General features: G+C 39.8%; 1 protein-coding gene across 1 annotated transcript in view; it reads right to left on the bottom strand.

Annotated features, from left to right (window-relative positions):
* The window catches only part of LOC124143376, a 28,541-nt gene extending 11,407 nt beyond the window's left edge, over positions 1-17,134 (bottom strand). Inside the window, exons 1-7 of the mRNA XM_046512334.2 lie at positions 16,043-17,134; positions 3,294-3,910; positions 2,506-2,671; positions 1,887-2,231; positions 1,091-1,495; positions 790-968; positions 58-220 (exon numbers count right to left, since the gene is read on the bottom strand). Coding sequence (XP_046368290.2) covers positions 58-220; positions 790-968; positions 1,091-1,495; positions 1,887-2,231; positions 2,506-2,671; positions 3,294-3,910; positions 16,043-16,712 — 2,545 coding nt within the window. The 5' untranslated portion in view covers positions 16,713-17,134. The remainder of the gene's footprint in view (positions 1-57; positions 221-789; positions 969-1,090; positions 1,496-1,886; positions 2,232-2,505; positions 2,672-3,293; positions 3,911-16,042) is intronic.
* Between the last annotated feature and the right edge of the window lie 3,292 nt (positions 17,135-20,426).

The following is a 20,426-nucleotide window of genomic DNA, read 5'->3' as shown; positions in this document are numbered from 1 at the left end:
TTGGGTCAAACAGTGAAAGCTTGTTATGCTGTAGGAAGAAATGTTATATGGGTTTACCCCTGCGGCCGTTGTAAACCTCGAAGGTCTCCTCCAACCTGCTCTTTGCCTCACACACGGACAGGCGATGGGTATCATCATAGCGGGTGCAGCATTGGATGGCGTCAAACACGGATGTAGGGATGCACCTTTCTTGGCACAACTTCTTTCTGTCTTCCTTTATCTGGAGCATGAGAAGCAAACTGACTGTACACTCTAAACAAGCAGGGCACAATACATACATACAAACGACACGATACGTTATGTTGCCTGTCCAGTAATTTCAATTTCTACGGACTGTGATCCAGTCAGACATTTGTTATGAAAAATGTCCGGACAGATCTAGGATAAGATGGCTTGTATGTGGCTATCATCATGAGAACCTTGATAATCAAAACATGAAATATTTGAATTTATTCAATCATTATGCTGATAATTTATTGCAAGTGAGAATTGAATGTGTTAGAATGAGTGAGGGTTATCACTACGCTGATCAATATTTCAACATGATGTGACAACCTAATACGTTTGGAAAGACCGAATGATTCACAGCGATACCCAGATTATTTTAACCAACTTTAGCTTTTGAATGTGAGGTCAACTAAAACCAATCATACTGCCACTGTTGCCAACTTGAATGGGTGTAAAGGTCCGTATGTCCTGGTAAAGGGTGGTAATAGTTGGTTATAGTGTAAAACCACATCTACAAATTCAGTTATTGTTATATGTTCGTGAGCGTTAAGGAACATTTACCAGATTTACAATGGCGGACTCATTTTGTCCTTTGAGATCTGAGTAAGGGAGGCAACCGTGTGTGATGACTTCATAGATGAGATGCCCAACCATCCAATAATCAGACCGCATAGAGAAATGGTGTTTCTTGAGGGACTCTGGAGAAGACCATCTCGTGGGAATGGTTGAACATTCTCTGTCTAACAAGAAAATAAGTCATTATACGTAGCTATAGCAAGCACAAATACAATACATATTTGTGTATTTAAAGATGAGTGTACTTAATAATGCATTACCAATAGTAGAACATGTATGGACATACCAACAAGAGTTTTGCCTCTTCCACATTTTCGAGCCAACATAAAGCGACACAGCTTGACAGATTTGCTCTGTTTGTTATATGCGAAACTGGCAGCAGTAAGATCTCTGTGTATTGTGCCATGTTCATGAAGGGCGATAACTGCTTCCAGAGCTTGTATTAGGAACTCCATGAGCTGAAGAGGTTTAAACCAGTCCTTGTTCTTGGCACTGTAATACAGCACCTTCTGGAAGTTCTGTTGGCTGTAATCCTCAGTGATGTAGAAAACAGGGAACTGGTCGATTCTGTACGCCCACATAGACAGGATACCCTTATGTGTAGAAAGAGCTCTCAGAATCTCGACTGTAGTGAGGTGACCACAATCCGACGATTTGGATGGACTTCTGCTATGTTCCACAAGGACGTCCTCTGGAAAGTTTGAAAATACTTAAACCATAGTTTGTATGCAGCAAGAGCATAACGTGGAGTGTTGATGTCCGACTAAGTAAAAGATAGAGGATAAATTACAGTACCTTATCGGGAAAAAGGTAATCTTACAGTTGGTCTTAGCCCCAGTTGTACCTTGTTATCCTTATCAGCTGGAGTACAACCATAAGCCAATTACCCGAGAATCCACGGATAGCACATACATTGTATATGTATAAATTGAACAGTTAATTGTAAACAGCACTTGACATTTTACATTCTACCCACACAATAGATGTGTAAGTGTCCTACACGAGACCCGAATAACAAAATACCTATTGGACATATCCTTCAGCTGTGCTCATACTCAACTGACAACCTCCTAGTTTCAAACCTGTTGGTAAATTGACGTGAATCATGATTTCTTCTGATCCCATTTTGGTAGAAGCTACTTTCCAGCTTGTGCTGCTTGTAGAATGGTTGGTTGGTTGCTTGTGCAGGCGGTTGATGCTGATTGGATGTAGATGTGTCAGAACCTCTTTTGTAATAAAACTGTGAATTGCATCTACGTTGGCATTTTTCCACATGGAAACGGCACCTTGTTTGATCGCTGGACTTTGGGAAAACAGTAAACATCTTGTCATGCCATATATGCTTCTGTCCAAGTACTTTAGTGACAATCCAAGAGCTTGGAAAGCAGACTTTGCACGATCCTCTATATCACCACCTTCTGTATCTCCTATTAACGAAGTTAAAGTGATTTAACTAAAATGCACCATTCACAACTTGCAAAATCGATCTAATGTAATTCCTAGTTTGTAGAAACCTGGAAACAAAGACCTGAGATTCTTAGGTTGCTGATTTGTAATAATCACGAATCACAAAACAAAGAAAGTACGTATTTAATAGCTCATTAATCTGCATTTATGATATTATTTGAACAATAATATATTTCCAATAATTTATATTGACTGCAATCTTAACAATCCTGGGACAGCCACGCATCCATTTACCTAATGCATTCAGGTATGCAACCATCCCAATTGTGACCAACTGTATGACTCTCTCGTGTGGTTTGGTTTTCTTTAAGACTTTTGGAACTTTGGGTTTCCCTGGCTTCAGTAGTGCTGGGAGTGTGTCTAAGGCCATGAGGGCAGTCTGTTGATCGCCATGAAACACCTGTTTCATAAAACAAAACATATCGTTTGAAGATAAATAATTCCACTGAATTGTGGACAAAATTCCTATAGCAACTTAAGCATTCTTGATATAAAGCCCTAAGGTAACATCGCTTTCCTGACACCGATTGGTTGATTGTAATAAGCATGAGCATGCGGTCCACATGTTCGTTACGACTATAACAAAACAATAGAAACTCTTTCTATTTCGGGTTATATTTGCTTTGGGAAATTTAACAAAGCGCAAGATCAAAACTTTCCATTTCAAAGTATATCAGTGTTACGTTACTTCCCTTTTCAAATATGACGTCAAAACGACTCGACTCGTCACCATCTTATGAGCGGTTAAATAGGCGAAAGAAACAAATGATATAGATTCCGTACAATGACTGTGCCAAACAGGTTAAAGAGGTTTATGTCCACTTCAAGATGAATACCTGCAATGTACCTGGAAATACGTTAACCTTGTATCTTACATGTAAATTGTAACATGTATGGTAAATTAGAATCCGAAGAAACAAATTTCACAGTTAAAACACTTGAAAAGTATATAGAGACTTTTAAACTTAGGAATTGGGATTTAAAATGTTTGCTTTCAACATAAATGTAAGTTGCTGTTTTACCTCTATAAGTGTCCCCAAGACCATAGAAAAATGAACAGGCCAAGATTTCTTCTTCACTGAAGAAAGTTGCTTCCAACTGCTTCCACAAGCTGTCACTGCTTTGGTGACGTCATCAATACGTTTTTGAATGTCATCAACAAAAAACATGATGTCACTGAGAGGAAAATCGTTTCCTAAGCTTGGTTGTGAAATGTTTTGCTTTAACAGTTTGATCCTGGAATCCAAGGGTGAATGACTCATATCTTGGGACACCACTAAATAGACGAGCGCCAGAAGGTACGTGCAAATCAAATTATGCAGGATTTCTGGGTGTGTCTGTGTGGGACCAGTCATTGTGAGACATCGTTTAAACAACGCCTCTTCAGCCAGCTGCAGATCCTCCGGATCAATATCGTCGGGTTTAGTTGAAAGTAGGATGTCCCTGAGTTTGGTTAGAGCTTTATTCTGTATCTCAGGAACTGGAACTGCCAGAAGTTCCACTATTGCAGATATATCCTTCTTTGCAAAGATTTCTGGAAGGACTTTGGTCAGAAGACAACGAACTGTGTTTGACTTGTTGCTTCTGTCATAAAGCGTATTCTTGTGGCACATCTCTCGAAGTTCTCTTTGGGATGACCCTGATAAGTAATAATGTTGGATATAGAGCAGAGGCAAATAACACCAGCCAAAGAGGAAAGACTAGTGGGACGACTTTCAGATTGAGGGAAGCCCCCATGTATTTTTATGGCTTATGTATGCTAAATGTTTTTAGCCAAATAACCACTTGGGCCTGTATATAACACATATTCTTCGCATATTCAAACCCTGCAATACATCATTATGGCATTATTATTCATGTCGGTTGAAACCTCGTGTGTTTTTCTTATAGATGAGTTACAAAATGCTAATTGCCAGCTAAAGTGGATTAGTATCCAGTGAAAACCCTAGATTACAATATAAATATGCCCCGGTCACATGAAGCCCATCACTCTCGTACCCAGAGTTCCATGCGACCAGCCTAGTACCTCTGTCACATCGTCACATCTTACACAGCTCATTCATGTATTTTCCCTCTTTTTCACATTTCGATAAACATAAGTTTCAGTGTGAAAATATCCTAAAACGTCAAAAACGGGTATCCATTTGCGTATTTGTCCCCAACACGCTGTCAAGGAACAACGAAAAGCGAGCGATAAGATCACTTTGTTGTGTAAAGCTATATTGGCATGCGCCGTACTGTCGCAGTTGTAGTAGTATGTCTATGTCATTATGCAAAACAATATGTAAAGCATTAGTAAGTTCTTATTTCAGAATAAGTGCGTTTGTTTACAAACAAGAGAAAAATCCAGTCACGAGATAAGCCTACACCCGCAGTGTGAACAGAAAAATTCTCTTGAGGAATAAGGCAAACATAAGGGTAAGCTCAGGCGCTGGCGGCTATTGTTTACAAACAATGCTTGAGAACGATTGGCGTCCTGTCCCTTTTAGTGGGGCGGTTAAGGCTGGATTTTAGTCATAATTGTGCACTTTGGGTTAAAAGCACCAAACTTGGCACACTTATACATTGAAACATTCAGAACATTTCTGGATATGGATCCACCGCAGCAGCGCCACCTGGTGGTAGAAAATCCAGGAAGGCCGCCAAAATGGTTAAAATCTCTTATGACGTCAAATTATATTCAATGTATCATCATTATTTTGTCAATTTTAGTCATTTATATAAAATTAATTGAGTAAATGTGGTATATAATTCAAATTTAGTATGCAGCGTCCACTGGTGGCGAGGAAAATCCAAGATGGCCGCCAAAATGACTTAATCTTCAAAATATGTCAAATGTTTGTCCACAATATCAGTATCATTTGCTCATTGCAATCATTTCAATCAAATATGGCTTCAAAACATTTCCAAGTAATGCTTTACTGAATGTATAAGCTTTTGGTACTAAAATTCATTCATTTGAAGCAAGATCTGTATTCCGTAAGGCAGATCTGGGGAATAAATTGGACTGCATGAACTTGGTTAAAATTCGGTAACTGAACTTGGAATGTGATAAAAATATTGGACCAGCACTGAAACATGCCTTTTTGATTCTGAATTATTAAGGCTAACTAAACGAGCAACACTTATCCACAGACGTGATTTAAGGTTGAAACAAACTTTCAGAGGAACATTTCCTTCTGACTTCCATAAACAGTATGTACCTGCCTCATTGAAAGCTCTAGTCAGTATGATGAAATTTGTAGGACCAGGTATGAAAAAAACTACGGTAAACTACACTTATTAGGAACTCAAAGGGACCACTAATTTGAGTTCGTTGTAACCGTAGTTCGTTATAAACATATATACACCATATATACAGCAAATGGCTTGGACCACAAAACCAGTTCCGCCAGTTCGTTATAAGCGTGTTCGTTATAAACATAGTTTACTGTATCTCAGAACATCTTATCTTCAAAGCGTGAAATCTTGGTGCACTAGCTCATCAACACAAAGACACCACTGAGGCCAAGAAATACAAGTCCCAGGTTACTTGGTATTAAACAAGAAAACGTGATCTTGTTTACACATTTCAAAATATGGTGTATTTGAACAGATATAGCACAGTTTGTGGTGTTTATGAAGAAGAAGGTGTGGTATACCCACCAACATTCTCAAAAGATAACATCTATCATAATCCCTGCTCTACAACAGCAACATATCCACTTCATGGTACCAACATTTCACTATTGCAGCAGCGTTCAAAAGCTGAAGAGGAAGGAACATCACATGTTGTTCTTTTGGCTGAAGAATGCACACAAACAAGGAAAAACAATTTCCAAACAGCCCACAGTATATTACTAATGTACCCCCATCCTGTTTTAGCAAGATGGGTAATTATGTGCCTCAATTAAAATTACCTTTCCCCCAGGATGTAGATAATGTTAACACACTGCCTGACCATGAGTAAAACTGGTCATATCACATGAAGGAAGTATTGGGAAAATAAGACAAACATAGCCTCCAAAAACAATTGCCCATATGCCAATGTTCTAGAATGTGTACACTCTGTTGCTATGATATGTGATAAACTTCCTTATCATGTTTGGTACATTTGCATATAAAAATAGTTGCTTTCAGGATTCTCAGAAACTGTCCCGAAGGAAGTAGATGGAAAACTGCAATTTGTGCTGCTGGAATTGCCTCAGTCAGATTTGTTGATTCCTTCATCATGTGTACCCACCTTACTACAACATCGGACATATGTGCGATATAAGGAAACTGGCCCCTTGTTCTTGAACAAGAACTTTGTATATTGTGCCTGGTGGGTGCAATTCAAAAAGCAGATTTCCCAAAGTTTGCAGCATCACTTGTCATATTAATGGCTTGCGTTTCACAGATATGTCCCTCTTACAGTAGAGCACGAGCACCGCTGTACCTCGAATATTGTTCCGGTGAATTCGTGACACACTAAACTAAAGACTAAACGGACATTCTCTTGTGTGGCACAAGGTCAGACACATGAACAATTCAATAGCCGTATGAAAGGAGATGGAGGTGCAGTTTGGTTGACTGAAACAGCCGAGAGTTTTCTTCTAGAGGCCCACGGAATTCAAAGATATTGTCACTATTTCCTGCCTTCACCGGTTCATATGCTTGGGATACGTGTCAAGTATTTCCTGAAGTCACCAATGCTTTCCCATCATCAGCAGATATCTCTTGATCAATGCAGATTCTTGAGCGGTTTGTCGTTCTCACTGGTTTATTTGGAAGGTCAATGAAAGGCAAAATCTCTGTTCATGAAGATCTCAGACAATTGACATTTCAACCCAAAGAGGCAGCTCTGAGACAGCACCAATGCATATTTGGGGATAGGTGCTTGACAAACGTCCCACACTACAGAATCTTGTAGCCATGGGTTAACGTTGCCTGCCTGTACAGTGCTATGTGATACTTTAAAGGAAAGAGTTCACTGTAAGTGAATTATAGAACCGTAAACACATACATTGAACCGATATTCCTGGTCCTACTTAAGTAGGAGTAAGTCAATGTCATAGGTTCATGGCAATTATGTCAATAATACCTTTACATACATCCTTGTTTTTAAGATATGAATCCATTCCCAGATGAATGATTTTGGGGTGATCTAATATAAACTGGGTGGAACCTTTCCCAGTAGACCATTTATAAATTAATATGCCGAGAATAGATCATAGACAATACATATTAATTGATACAATGTCATTTAAAATGTTTCATCATATCAAAACTGATCAACTTATCCTTAGTTCAAAGATATCAAATGATATCTATATCTGCTCTAGAAATAGACAATTTCTGAAAACTAAACATATTGGAGGCCATCTTGGATTTTTGTCATCACCAGGGGGCGCTGCATACCAGATTTGAATTATATACAGGATTGTTGTGATTACTCCTAAATACATAACAATGATAATTTGTATAAATTGGCCAGATAACTATGATGTGTTGAGTACAGGTTGATATCATTAGAGATTTCAGCCATGCTGGCGGCCATCTTGGATTTTCTACCACCAGGGGCCGCTGCAAACTATATTTGAATTATATACAGCTCTGCTGCAATTCATTCCGCATGCATTAGTATGGATATATGTATAAATGGATCAGATAAGTATGATATATTGAGTATATATATATTGATACCATTAGAGAGTTCAGCCATGTTGGCGGCCAGCTTGGATTTTCTACCACCAGGGGGCTCTGCTGCGGTGGATCCATATCCAAAAATGTTTGGAATGGTTCAATGTATAAATGTGCCAAGTTTGGTGCTTTTAACCCAAAGTGCACAATTTTAGCCTTAACCGCCCCACTATTTAAGGGCCTTGGCTGGCCGCTTGGGGCAAAAACATCCCGATCTGGGGGTGTCCACTTTGACGTCCGCGCCTTATCCTATAGACGCTTCGTGTTACTGTGTTGGAGTTGTTTTTCTGGTACGTTGAACTCTTACAAAGTAACCGCTCTTGATAATCATACCGTAGGAACTTTATGGTTATCATTTAGCCACAAGTCTTTGAAGTGTGTCTATAATGTATGTGTGCTATCTCCCTCCCGATATTCCGCCCAGTGCTGGTGATGTGTTTAGTTTCTTTGATGTCAAATGTTTATACTTGTCAACAATCAGGATTTCAAGTAAAACGGAAATAGTATTAGAGTTGAAAGACAACGATTTTCAAAACCTACTAAATACGAAGGATCCAGAGGAAATGGATTGATTCGAACATCATGACAAGAACTGGACTCGATGGTATAATCACCAGTATGCCAGAGCTTCAGTCGGCATTAAGAAAAATGAAGTCTTTGAAAGCTGGTTTGTTTACTTCTGCCATTGTGAGTAATTAACGCCGTCAAATACATATCAAAGTAACATTCACAATGTGAGCTTACAGCCCGTGAAGATTCCGAGTTAGAATAGGTCTTCAGCAACCCATGCTTGCCGTAAAAGGCGACTGTGCTTGTCGTAAAAAGCGACTAACGGGATTGGGTGGTCAGGCTCGCTGACTTGGTTGATGAATGTCATCGATCCCAATTGCGTGGATCGATGCTCATGATATCAATCACTGGATTGTCTGGTCCAGACTCGATTATTTTACAGACCGCCGTCATATAGCTGGAAAATTGCTGAGTGCGACGTAAAACAACAAACCAAACCAAAATACAGTGATTTCCAAACAACGGGAACCTGGTCCTAACAAAAGTACCATAACATCCCGGACGAGCCCCCAATTTTCGCCCTTGTCACGGTGATTACCTAACGTTAACGCCGCCCACGATAGCGTAACGACCCACACACAGAAAAGCCGACTCGTAATTGTTAACAAGTTCTGAAGAGCGAGTAGACGTGAATATACACACGTGAGAAGTCGAAAAAGGAATATACACAGGCATCCCGATTGCCTAAAGGGGCGTTGACAAAGAAAAGATAACTGAGCTAAAGGAGAAATTAACGCTAAGCAATAAACAAAGCTTAACAATTAAGGATACAAGTTGAACACACACATGGTGAGAAATATATATCGACGACATGTGGTCTGATTATACCCCAAAGGCTAATTGTGTTTACAAACATTCATTTGAAGTCGGACTTTCTACTTGATGTTCAACTTCCATAGGGGGGCACGGTTGGCCCAGTCGTCTAAGGCGCCGCGATTCGCTGTGAAGAGTTGCGTCCCTTGGGCACGTCAGAAACCTATGATTGTGGGTTCGAATCCCGGTTCGACCCGATTATGTTTCTAGGTTTGTCAGCACCATACCCGTGCTCGTGGGTTTCACCGAAGTGGTAAACGCCTGAGACCTGCATCACTTCGGGCTTTCCTCCCACATTAAGCTGACACGCCGCGATATAACTGTAATACTGTTAAAAGCGGCGTTAAACCCAACTTACTCACTCACTCAACTTATATAGTTAACTACAACTGCTGATACATGGCAGCCAACATTGGTAATGGTATTAATTATACCCAACTAACTTGTGTACAATGTTTTATGTTCTTTATCCACTGGATGCCACAGGGACATATATGTCCTTGCTCTTGTTCTCTAATTTTGAAATCAAATGCAATGCGAACTGTAGCTGCATCAGGCAAATAGTTAAACTTTACAGTGTGAAATTCTGTTCTGTGATATCATCAGCAGCAGCCGAACCCAAATAATCGACTTGTAAACGACATCGGAAAATTAGGTACACTGAAAATATCGCGATATTTCACATTTTAAAAAACACTTCACATTGTATTTTGCTTTGCAATCTAAATATCGGGTAACTCGGACAGAATTCAATTACAAAAATATCCCATTCGTGATCACGAGTGTCTGAGCTTTATCAAGATACCAATAATAATTCGAGAATGTGTCAAATAACCTTAGAATCGTTTACTGTGTTTCAGGATGAAACGTGAAAAACGCCACATCGCACGTTTGCCTAATGCACCATACAAATTTCATACCTACATGTACATACATCCCTGAATTCGTCGTACAGGAATTTGAGAATTCTGATTACTTCCATGACTCATTGATATTCACGAGCCAACATCGATGAAACTCTTCCTCTGAACATCCCGTGTACTTCCGTCCGTGAGCACGCCATATTCGGAAAGGAGGTCAAATTACATTATGTATCCTGTTGTCCACATGCTCAATCGGGATGTTGAATTTGGATTTCTCTTCGGCATTCTTCATACAATAACCCATGTTTGCCGTAAATGGCGACTATGCTTGTCGAAAGAGGCGACTAACGGGATCGGATGGTCAGGCTCACTGACTTGGTTGATGCATGTCATCGATCCCAATTACGTGGAATGTCCAAGAGAAATGCAGCTTCTACATCGTGATTGAGCATGTATATATATGATTTGGTTGGTTGGTTTGTTGTTTAACGCCGCACTCAGCAATATTTCAGCTATATGACGGCGGTCTGTAAATAATCGAGTCTGGACCAGACAATCCAGTGATTAATATCATGAGCATCGATCCACGTAATTGGGATCGATGACATGCATCAACCAAGTCAGCGAGCCTGACCACCCGATCCCGTTAGTCGCCTTTTACCTATTAGTGAGCGATTGAGTTGGGTCTGACGCCAAGCATGGGTTGCTGAAGACTTATTCTACCCCGGAATCTTCACGGGTAGTATATATATATATGAAATAATTACCGTATTGTTAAATATCATATCATATAGGCTGTAACTATTCCAGCTATATGACGGCGGCCTGTAAATAATGGACCAGACAATCCAGTGATTGACATCATGAGCATCGATCCACGCAATTGGGATAAGATGACATGCATCAACCAAGTCATCTTTCCGAGACAAGGGAGTTAACTGACAATAAAAGTCAAGTTTCCATCCTTGCCGAACTAGACTGGTATTAAGGAGTTAGATTTTGGCTGGACTAACGAGTCGCGCACCGAAATCGAAATCCGGTTCGTAAACTGTCACGCAGAGTTGGGGAGATTGCAGGATTTGCACAGCATGTGCATAGCCAACTCGTCGTCAAAAGTTTTTAATCAAGATGCTCACGTGATTTGATGCACTTCGCGATGTAAGACCCGTTTTATCACAGTACAGATCTTGATTGTCGATCAGATCGTCTTGACTTGGCGCCGCCATGTTGTTTGATGCAAATGCAAGTGATACGAGAGGTGGAGGTGATTGGTTTATAGGAGAGGCATAGAAGGGACATGACTCGTAGAGGCCACTGGTGGCCCCACCATCGAGCTCAGGAATGCCAGCCTAGTTCGGCAAGGGTGGAAACTGGACTTTTAAAGTCAGTTAACTCTCTTGCCTCGGGAAGATGCAACCAAGTCAGAGAGCCTGACCACCCGATCCCGTTAGTGGCCTCTTACGACCAGCATACCTTTTACGGCAAACATGGGTTGCTGAAGACCTAATCTTGCAAGGATCTGAACGGGTTAATTAAATGGTATTACCCGATTTATTCCATTTCCAATAAAACTAATATGTACTCACAGAACAATTTACTTAATATGTTACACAGCTTATTCATTAATCACACGCATCGGCTATTCACTGACTAGGCCAATAATAATTACTGAGAAACAAATATTCAAACATACTTTCCAATAATCAGCTAACCCTTTATGTCGAGTAATGTTCCAGGAGCTCCAGCCTTTGGTGTTTATATTTCACAACTTTTGAGATACAATCGGGCATGCTCTTACTCAGAAGTTGTTTGATCAAGGTTACAACAGTCCACAGGGCCACGGATAGCCGTACTATACTGACTGTACTGATTACATTAAAAAAAGAGTACAGTCAGTATAGTATGGCTATCCGTGGCCCTGTGCAACAGTAAAGGCAATTCAATTTAGGAAGACAAACAACACTGTCAAAAATACCTTGATGCTAAGAAAGAATCCCAAAGAGTTTGTAACGACAAAAAGATAATATATGAACAAATGCTACTTGAGGATATTATTGACGCCGCTAAAGATAAAAATTGCACTAGATTCTGGAAAACTATAAAGGGCTACTGTCAAAATATTCTTGATGAGACAGGATATTGAGCCACAATCTTGGTATGAATACTTAAAACAACTTCTTAACCCAGAAATAAGATCTATTACTGAGTGTAACGATCATGTAATTGACTTTCTCTCAGACCACAATATTGAGGAGTGTAAATATTGTAGTGAAAGTGATAATGAATTGGCATCCATTATTACACAGCAGGAAATGTTATGGGCGATCAAGAGCCTAAAAAATGACAAGGCACTAGGGGAAGATGGTATTCCTGCCGAAGTATGCACTATTATTCTACCGTTATTGAATAAGTTATTTAATAAAATCCTTGAAACCGGATCATTTCCATCATCTTGGAATGTAGGGTCAATAGTACCGCTTTATAAGGCAGACGCTAAAACTGACCCAGGAAACTATAGAGGAATAACAATACTTGACGTTATCAGTAAAGTGTTTTTAACTATCATAAATGATAGAATTAAGTTCTGGATAGATACACAAGATCTTATTTCTAAAGCGCAGATGGGCTTGAGGGAAGGTTTTACCACTAGTGATCACGCCTTTATCTTACATTCAGTAATTCATAAGTATATAAGAACGAAGAGGTGTAAATTTTACTGCATATTTCTTGACTTCCATAAAGCATTTGACTCTGTTGACAGGAATAAATGTATGTTATAGTTACAACACACCAAGACGAGTTGTTTGGGCAGTAAGAGCACGGTTTGGCATGGCATTTGATTGACAGACAAAAGGACCGAGGGGCGGAGCCCCGAGGTGATCCTTTTGTCTGTCAATCAAATGCCATGCCAATCCGTGCTCTTACTGCCCAAACAACGAGTAGGTGGGTGTGTTGTAAGTGACTTGTAGCACGGGTTGCGACGGTCATTCCAAAATTGCGCGAGTTTGTGTAAAATTTAGTGACGTATAATATGACGTTAATATGACGTCACATGCTTTCTGCCTTCGAAACGTTTTTAACTTTTAATCTAATTGTTAAATCAAGTGTAACCTTTGGAATTTTCAAAGGCACATTAATAATTTCAACTATTAATTTTCCGAATTTAGCAAAATGCGTTCTGTGTCCAGTTGTTTTTATGTTTGACAGTTACATTGTAATCTTTTAATAAAGTTATAAACATTTCTATTGTTTTTTGGTTTATTTACGTTATTACTCTTGAACACTGTACAACACTGAAGAAACATTCTCGTAAATTTGAAATTTCTCAAGCCAGTAGGCGGGGCTTGCTGATCTTGGCATCAGCCAATGGTAATAATCTTTAACAAACCGTGCTCTTACTACCATGATACAGCACGGGTAGGATCAAAGGTACCGCTTGCAACCCGTGCTACAATTATTATTACAAAGAGGTATCCATGGAAAAGTGTATAATTTGCTAAATGGGATATATCAGAATGTAAAGGCATCTGTAAGGTACAATAAGCAAACAATGACTGATGTATTAAATACAGCATGTGGAGTGCGACAGGGGTGCATATTGTCACCGGTACTTTTTATAATGTACATTGATGAACTTGTAAATGATATATTAACATCCGATGCCAGTGGAATATTTATTGATGAATCTCTTAAAGCATTGTCTATACTGCTTTTCGCAGATGATATAGCAATATTTGCAAATACTGTTTTAAATCTTCAAAAGAAAATAGATATTTTAAGCACCTACTGTGAGAAATTGGGATTAAAAATACATTCTAAGAAAACGAAAATTGTAGTTTTCAAAAAAGGTGGGACCTTATCTAAATATGAGAAATGGTTTATAAATGGGGAAAAAATAGAAGTAACGTCATAATATAAATATCTAGGTATTGTCTTCTCGTGCAGGAACATGTTAACGAAAGCGTGTGAGACATTATCCCAACTGGCTGAAAAAGCAGTATTCCTAATCAAACGCTTTATGTATAGATTTAAAAACCTACCGGGTAATGCTGCCTTCAAACTATTTGACGGTAAAATTAAGCCAATTTTGTTATATGGCGCAGAACTATGGGATTGGGAATTCCGAAAATCTATTGAAAAAATCCACACAAACTTTTGTAAAAATGTTTTACAAATTGGCTCCAGATCCCCAAACAAAGCTGAGTGCGGGCGTTATCCGCTATGTTTATTTGCAAATGTCAGATTACTTGCATTTTGGATCAGGCTTCTCCGTCAACCAACACTAGGATACACCAAGAAGTGTTATGAAATGTTAAAAAGATTAGATGAATCGGGTGATGAAAACTGGGTCTCGAAAGTACGGAAACTGCTTTGCAAATATGGTTTTGGTTATGTGTGGGTAGCCCAGTCAATTGATAACAGAAACTACTTCTTAGAATTATTTCAGCAACGATGTAAAGATGTTTATTTCCAAGAGTGGAGCCATGAAATATCCATATATATAAGATACTTAAAATTCTACTCAATGATTAAACATCACTACAATCCCGAGAAATACTTATTTATCAATAATGCAGGTTTACGTAGATGCCTGACAAAGCTACGTTGTAATATTCATGGTTTCAGTGTAAATTCTTACGAAACAATTCTGGTATCAAACACCAGATACATCTTGTCATTATTGTAACGCACAAGTTGAAGATGAACTCCATGTCGTGTTGGTATGTCCGGCTTATAACCATTTACGTGTTAAATATCTTCCAACTTATTATTATTATCAACAAAATATGTACAAATTTATCAACTTGTTGAACATGGTTGATTATGATAAGTTACTTAAGCTCTGTATTTTCCTTGATAAAGTCTTTAAAATAAGAAATAATATGAATGTAATGTGAAATAAAATAGAATCATGTTAGTGGCGCCGTATCATTATATTGTCCCATAGTTTACATATGTTGTACTGTTGGCCTCATGGCCATTTATACGGAATAAATGACTTGACATTCAAGGCCTCAGTTAAGCTTTCAAAATGTTTAATGAAAGACGTGGTTTGTGAAGCACATTTCCAAATTTGACGCATCAGTGAACAAAATGATGTCCCATGCTATTCCCATGTTGACATGTACTATATGTTCCCTTGTTTTTTTTCAGGTGAACAAGTGACTTGTCTTTGCATGTGTTTGTGACGGGTTCCACTGGTGGGGCAGGATACGCTCGCCGATTCGCGAACACCCGGTGTCATCTCTATATTATAGAGGCGGTCGGGTAGCCTAGTGGTTAAAGCGTTCGCTCGTCACACCGAAGACCCGGGTTCGATTCCCGACGTGTGAAGTCCATTTCTGGTGTCCCCCGCCGTGATATTGCTGGAATATTGCTAAATCGGCGTAAAACCATACTCACACACTCACTCTATATTATAGTGATTTATAAACATCGCACAATCGACTTCAACTTATGCAGAACTTTCTATGGAAAGGGTGCTGTCGCTTTATTTATGAAGCATTTTCTAATAGTTATGATATCAGATGTTCGCGAAAAGGTGAACTGTAAATTGTAAAACACAACAACACGTGAACATGTCCACACATGCCTTATAGAAATGGTTTGCGAGGCTGTTTCTAATTAAAACAAATATGGACGAGGAAACCCCTTCATCATAAGCCTTTTGGAGTGGAACGGGAATAAAACGACATGTATAATCAACATAATATTCATCGTACTATTTCGTCTATCTGTACCTCGGATGCTTCCAAGACGTGAGCTTCATTTTGAAGTACACCATTCTCGCTAATCCCGTAATCTAGTTCATAGAATGTCAATTAAAACAAACTCATATTTACGTGATATTCACATGTACTCACATTTCAGGAGATGGTGAGGCTTGTACTGTATCTTGCTGGACAGAAAGTAAACCCCGGTGTCTCTACACTGCTGATTTTCTACATGACTGACAAAGACGTCAGGCTCTCCAAGCGGTGGGTTGGAATAAGTACCAGAGTCAGAATCATAACCATCCTCCTTCCTTGTAGCAGACGACAAATCTGAAGCAGACGTGTGGGCCAGTTCAGTAGCAGACGACAATTCTATAGCAGACGTGTGGGCCAGTTCAGTAGCGGCCGACACACAGCTAGGAGGCTGTTGGACAATCTCCACAACCTTGTCAATGATCTTGTTATAGTATGAATTATTCACGAGGAGCATCTTTGTAACTTCTTTGTAAACGTCCGGAACTTCTTTCGGCGTAGATTTGACGTGTATGAATAAATATTTCTGAGTTTGGTGATCTCGGAGAACGTCAGTTAAACTCAATAGGCGGCTGATCATGTCAGGGCACAGGTGTACTATTGTCACAAGGGTGCTGTCCACCATTTCCTTGAACCTCTTCACAAAAGTAGACCCGATGCCATAATCCCCCCTCCCTTCCATGACACACACGACCCCCCGGGTCTCCAGATCCTCACACATACGAGCATACTGTATTTCACAGTCAACGTTCAAGCATGTGACTATATGTACGCGAGCGTCCGACATCTTAGGAGTAGAATCATTTGTATTCACACTGTACACAATATTCTCTTTTGATGACAACAGTCCATGTATTCACCATCGCCACGAGACACAAGGCTTCTTTAATAAACATATATGTATGTCCACAACAGAGTAGCAGGTTCATCCATACATATACTAGGCCTTTAAGAAATGCATAGCCACGACCCTTGAAGATTCGCCTTTTAACCTGTACCACTTCAATGTGTCAGAAAGTATTCATGTCATCCAACTGTCACAATCTTGAAATAACAAGTAAAACTGATGTAACATCCGATGTATGAATAAATATCGGTCTTCAAAGTTACACATACAACCATGCAGCCACCTGTCGCATGGAGAAGTACGTGACTAAACCTGTCACACTGGGAATCTCCGAGTGAGGGGCACAGAGAGATTGAAAGAGTTAATGTCCGCCTCGGATACGGTTTGATGCCGACCTCCGCTCCTAAGTTCCGGTCGCTTTGATATATCGTTGACAGTTTGCATTGTTTTAGTGCAAACTACTTTCATTGGTTGAAATGTGGTAATCCACAATTCTAGTTTTAACTATCACGTGATTCGCTTTTCTTACGAAATATTATTGGTCATTCACCCCACTGGCTCTTCCCATTTCCTTCTGGGTTGCTGTGAAGGTCATGATCAGAGAAACGCGACAGCATATTCAGGAAAATTAAGAAAGCACGAACGGCAAACATGCAATCATGCATTTCTTGTGCCTGAACATATAATATTGAAGAATAATGATCTACTGTGTGTTACAAGTATCTTCTACAATGAACGAAATGTGGGATGTACGATATTTGATGGAAATATTTCATGTATTTCTTTGCTCCTAATTCCGAACAGTGAAACAAAACAAAATGATAACAAATGGTATATGTGTTTCTAGAGGGTGCATCTGGCAAAGTTTCATTAATTTATAACAGTGATAGAAATTCTCAGTAAACACAGTACCCCAAAGGCTTTGCTCTCACACTGTGTGACTAACTGTGACAGATTGTGAAATATTATGCCAAAGGGATATACATAAATATATTTTGGGACCTATACATTGCATTTCCTTAATTCATATAGTAATTTTTAGCGCGCGACGTTACACTCACACTGTACGAATTTAAATGACCGATGGTAGCCTTTGACTCATCGTGTGGTTACAAAGGAAACCGGTTCAATGGGAAAGTAATGATTTGAGACCTTTCGACTGGTATGCGCCTTGTCATGGTATCAGAATACATATCTTGGTAGGTGGGACGGACGACCACAAGGGTATGGTATACAGAGAACTCATTCTATTCATCAGACCGGCGACTTTGGGATGTGTGAAGCGCCAATGAATAAATACCGCAAACGCTGAATTCCTGTGCATAATAATGTTGGTATCGGGAAGATTCTGGCTCAGTCAAAATCGTAGTTTTGTACAGCTGTGTTTTTTACTATCTGATTTACAACATCCGTTTACATAAGCCTCGTGTATGAGTGAGTGAGTGAGTATGGTTTTACGCCGCTTTTAGCAATATTCAAGCAATATCACGGCGGGGGACACCAGAAATGGGCTTCACATATTGTACCCATGTCGGGAATCGAACCCGGGTTTTCGGCGTGGCGAGCGAACGCTTTAACCACTAGGCTACCCGACCGCCCCCTCGTGTATGAAACACCGAGCATAAGTTTCGTGTATGTAACATCTAGATACATACATACAGACGTAAATTGCGACTATGCTTGTCGTAAAAGGCGACTAACAGGATCGGGTGGTCAGGCTCGCTAACTTGGTTGATACATGTCATCAATCCCAATTGTTTGTTGTTTAACGCCACACTCGGCAATATTCCAGCTATATGACGGCGGCCTGTAAATAAATCCAGACAATCCAGTGATTGACATCATGAGCATCGATCCACGCATTTTGGATACGATGAAATGCATCAACCAAGTCAGCGAGCCTGACCACCCGATCCCGTTAGTCGCCTCTTACGACAAGCATAGTCATCTTTTACTGCAAGCATGGGTTGCTGAAGACCTATTCTACCCCGATCCTCACGGGTTTCTTTGCAATTAAGATACGATGACATGCAATTGCTTGGATCGATGCTCATGATGTCAATCACTGGATTGTCTGGTCCAGACTCGATTATTTACAGACCGCCGTCATATAGCTGGAATATTGCTGAGTGCGGCGTTAAACAACAAACAAACATACAAACAAAAAAACCTAGATAAAGCCTGTATAATATCTTGGCTAAAGCTAAGTGTATGTGACACGAGCACAGACTACAATACATACATACCGATACATTATAAGCATTCATTTAAAGCCAAAAAACCAACAACATGGTTGGCAATGCAATTTAACAACTGTACTTACGTGAACATAATTCACAGCCCATGGTTTATTTGGCGTATTCCTCAATGATCCAACATTCCTGATTGTACCTCCAGGAATGCTTGTGTCCAATTGTCGCCTTTGCTTCAGCGAAAACAGCAATGTTCCACATTAAAACACAGTCAAAACTGGAACTATATTCAATATTGTCTATAGTTTGTCCGAAGATAACATATTTTGTATAATTGTCTAAAAATTAGGAAAAACTGTAAATTAAATGTCCACATGTGTAACGTCGGCTCGGAAATATCTCAGGCTACAGATATAAGTAATTAAATTATTAAGCGAGTACCCAAATAGAAAACACCTAGATCTAAAGTAAATTTGTTTCCATATCATACTGAAAAGAATGGATTATAAGTCATACAAACCAGTGTTTGGTATTATAAGCCACGTCCCACAACCTCGTTCGGATCGGGGTACAATGACACACTATCAACCTTCATTTTGTCGCCCCTTAGGCAGGTGCTAGAACTAGAACAATCATGGATTATTGGGGTCCTATTCAAAACCGGAATCCAAACGGGAATAGATATATTAAACAGGCATTGTAACTAATTACGACTCGCATCTTCATCGCTCCGTTGTTTATAGCTACAGTACGATTTCGTTGCGAGCAGGTAACCAGACTCGTTCAGTTTTCGATCACCATTTTATTCTCTCTCATTGTCAAAAAGTTCCAGAGTACCAAGTATCATATGGAGGTATCTACATGGCAACATATGGAGATGGATATTTGGTTTGTTGTTTAACGCCTCACTCAGCGATATTCCAGATATATGACGGCGGTCTGTAAATAATAGAGTCTGGACCAGACAATCCAGTGATTGACAACATGAGCATCGATCCACGCAATTGGGACCGATGACATGCATCAACCAAGTCAGCGAGCCTGACCACCCGATCCCGTTAGTCGCCTCTTACGACAAGCATAGTCACCTTTTACGGCAAGCATGGGTTGCTGAAGACCTATTCTACCCCGATCCTCACGGGTTTCTTTGCAATTAAGATACGATGACATGCAATTGCTTGGATCGATGCTCATGATGTCAATCACTGGATTGTCTGGTCCAGACTCGATTATTGACAGACCGCCGTCATATAGCTGGAATATTGCTGAGTGCGGCTTTAAACAACAAACAAAAAAGCATGCATCAACTGTGTCAGCGGGCCTGACCACCCGATCCTCTTCCTCCTATTATTTACAGGCCGCCGTCATATAGCTGGAATATTGCCGAGTGCGGCGTTAAACAACAAACAAACAAAGAAAAGAAGTGCAAGCATCCATTTTACATCGTACACTGCATTTGAGT

This window comes from Haliotis rufescens, unplaced genomic scaffold (genome assembly GCF_023055435.1).
Source record: "Haliotis rufescens isolate VD_foot unplaced genomic scaffold, xgHalRufe1.0.p SCAF_108, whole genome shotgun sequence".
NCBI classification, from domain to species: domain Eukaryota; kingdom Metazoa; phylum Mollusca; class Gastropoda; order Lepetellida; family Haliotidae; genus Haliotis; species Haliotis rufescens.
The sequence above is the reverse complement of the archived record's forward strand: the minus strand, read 5'-3'. Positions and strand labels throughout refer to the sequence as shown.